The sequence below is a fragment of the Myotis davidii genome, unplaced genomic scaffold (genome assembly GCF_000327345.1).
Source record: "Myotis davidii unplaced genomic scaffold, ASM32734v1 scaffold143, whole genome shotgun sequence".
Taxonomy (NCBI): Eukaryota; Metazoa; Chordata; class Mammalia; order Chiroptera; family Vespertilionidae; genus Myotis; species Myotis davidii.
In genome coordinates this window covers 3,860,921-3,863,592 of record NW_006294876.1, presented here as the reverse complement: position 1 = coordinate 3,863,592, position 2,672 = coordinate 3,860,921, and the positions used below count along the sequence as shown (strand labels likewise).

General features: G+C 39.1%; 1 protein-coding gene across 1 annotated transcript in view; it reads right to left on the bottom strand.

Annotated features, from left to right (window-relative positions):
- The window catches only part of DNAH5 (dynein, axonemal, heavy chain 5), a 190,913-nt gene that overhangs the window by 47,242 nt on the left and 140,999 nt on the right, over window positions 1-2,672 (bottom strand). Inside the window, exons 60-61 of the mRNA XM_015567634.1 lie at window positions 1,848-2,027; window positions 1,033-1,170 (exon numbers count right to left, since the gene is read on the bottom strand). Of these exons, the coding sequence (XP_015423120.1) occupies window positions 1,033-1,170; window positions 1,848-2,027 (318 nt within the window). The remainder of the gene's footprint in view (window positions 1-1,032; window positions 1,171-1,847; window positions 2,028-2,672) is intronic.

Here is a 2,672-nt window from a genome sequence, read left to right as displayed (position 1 = left end):
TGCCCAACTGCCCACACCCCTGCCCCATCCCGGAGTTTGGCCAGGGGCAGCAGGCAGCCGGGGGAAGGGAGGGAGTACCTGGCCGGCAGCCGGCAGCCGCTAGGGACCGTACCAGTGCACAAATTTCATGCACTGGGCCTCTAGTGTGTATATAAATATATATTCTTACAATAAAGTAAGCTAGAGAAAAGAAACTGTTAGTAAGAAAATCATAAAGAAGAGACAATACACTTACAGCATTATGTGTATTTATTGAAAAAACCATATATAAGTGGACCCACGTATTTCAAACACACGGTATTCAAGGGTCAACTGTATATGCTAAATATCAAACAATAGAGGATTATTTAAATATATTATGGTAAGTTGTGAATAAGAATACTCTGAAGCCATTAAAAATAATCTCATAAAAATGTGTAATAATTATATATCATTAAGCTAAAAATTCCATTTATAAAGCAGTATGTACTGAATTATCTATTACAGTTTTAAATAAATTTAAAATACATGTAATTCGAGGCATATGTTCAAATATGAAGTGATAAAGAGCAAAATATTTCTAGTGTCCTCTCCAGGTTACCTATGTGTATTTTCTATAAGGAATATGAATTGCTTTTGTAGTAAAAACACAATACAGTGCTTTACAAAAGCATGATCTTTATTCAGCCTGCCTAAAAGATTGTTTCAAACATTAAATAAGATAAAGTGGGAGGATCTGATTTGAAAAATATGAGAAAAAAATGCTACACAAGACGCAGTTATCCTCCCCATTACAGGGAAACTCAGAATGTTCACGTTCCAGAGCCGACTCCTATTTTGGCTGAACACCCTGACGTCTCACCAATGGTCCTTAAGTGTCTGTTAGAAACAACATCAAGCCTTAGTGAGGGATGATGTGCTGTGTTTGCATTTGTATAAACTCGATGAAGCCTTGATCTAAACCAAACCTCTGCAGAGAGAAAGCTAGAAAGGAATGAGGGATTGCCACAGCCATGAAGTGTGACAGTCCCTCCCACGCCAGGGGGCAGTCACCTGCTTTTCCGTCATGGCCTGTTCGTACTCGGTCTGCACCACATCCAGCTCTGCCTGCTTGTCATCCAGCTCCGCCTGGGCCTTCTGCAGGTCCTGCATGGCCACGACGTGGCGATTCTCCTGCACCACCAGGTTGGCCTGCACAGGACACACAGGAGGTGTGGGGTGGCAGCAAAGCAAACATCCAGCACTTCAGAGACTGAGAACACTCAGTTATGTCTCCTGGTTATACCTGCTCTTTGTTCCACCCTTAGGGTCTTTTCAAATTGTGTTAAGTCAAGACCAAATCTTCCTGTGAACTTGACATAAATGTTCACAAGCAGAAAATTAGAATTCATTAGAATAGGAGTCAGCAATTTTTTCCCATATTTTATGCTTCCGGGCCAAAAGGTAAAATCAAGGCCACCAATGTCTGTGTCAACCCTGTCTCTTTTACAGAATTCCTGACACAAGACCTTGGACATTATCATGGGATTCTGTGCTATAGTTTTCTGTGTTTCTTTCTTTTTTTTTCTTTTTTCTTTTTTCTTCTTTTTGAAGTTGACAATGTATAGGAAACTACCAACAGCCCACATGGGCTTAGTTCCCTTACAGAACATCTGTGCCTAAAGGCTCACACTGTTCTGATTGGTGCAGGATTACAGAGAAGAAAGAAACATCTTGTGTGCAGCCTTTCTGTCACTTGCTGTCCCCATGGACCTGAGTACAATAATACCAAAGGCTGAAAACTCCTGGGCTGTGTGAAAAGTCAAGACCCAGTTGACCTAGAGACCCCTCACAGGCACGTATCATGCAGCTCTACCCAGAAGGCTTACCTTCAGAGGCAACACTTCTCTGTTTATAGAAAAAAAGGACGCCATGGCTTTGGTCCAAGAGCAAAGACCGGCCACATTCCCACATACACGTTTAGCAGTTTCGATGTTGTAGTCTGCCATTTCAAAGTAAGGACCCAAAAATTCTATCACTTCTTCATTGATTGTGTCTTTTGGGAATTGCTATGGGGAAAAGGCGTAAAATTAAGTCAAATGCTTCTTATCATGAAGTCATATTCACATTATGCTCACAATGCTATTGAACACTGAAATGGAAGAATGATGCTATATTTTGTTGATATTTTAGGATATTAGACAAAAGTCCTAAAGGTGAAAGCAGAGTAAGCAATCACAACAAAGAAGTCAGAATACACTTTGTCTTCTATGGACAAGATATGCCAACCCTAAATAAATTTTCTGTGATTCAAGGAAAAGGAAAGTATTTCAGTGATGAACACTAAAATGGTTATTAGAATTTCAGAAGCAATAACATTTTCATGTCATTAATCCTAAATAGGTAAATTACAAACCTGTAAAATCAACAATGGAAAACAAATACACCAAGAGGTATTTAGCCTAAGGACATATATATTTAGCATTCAGCAGCAACTAAATCCTTAATACATTCAGACAGAGGTTCTATTGACTCGCCTGAAATGTGCAGATAATAACTTAGACATTAGGCCTTGAGGGTGATGAATTAATTTTTAATCATAGGACTATCAAGAATATGAAAGAATTGTTATCTTCTTGAGGAACAAAATATTTTAAATAGTAGCAGAAATGCATCAAGAATACCTTCTTACATCAAGAGAAAATACTTATCAA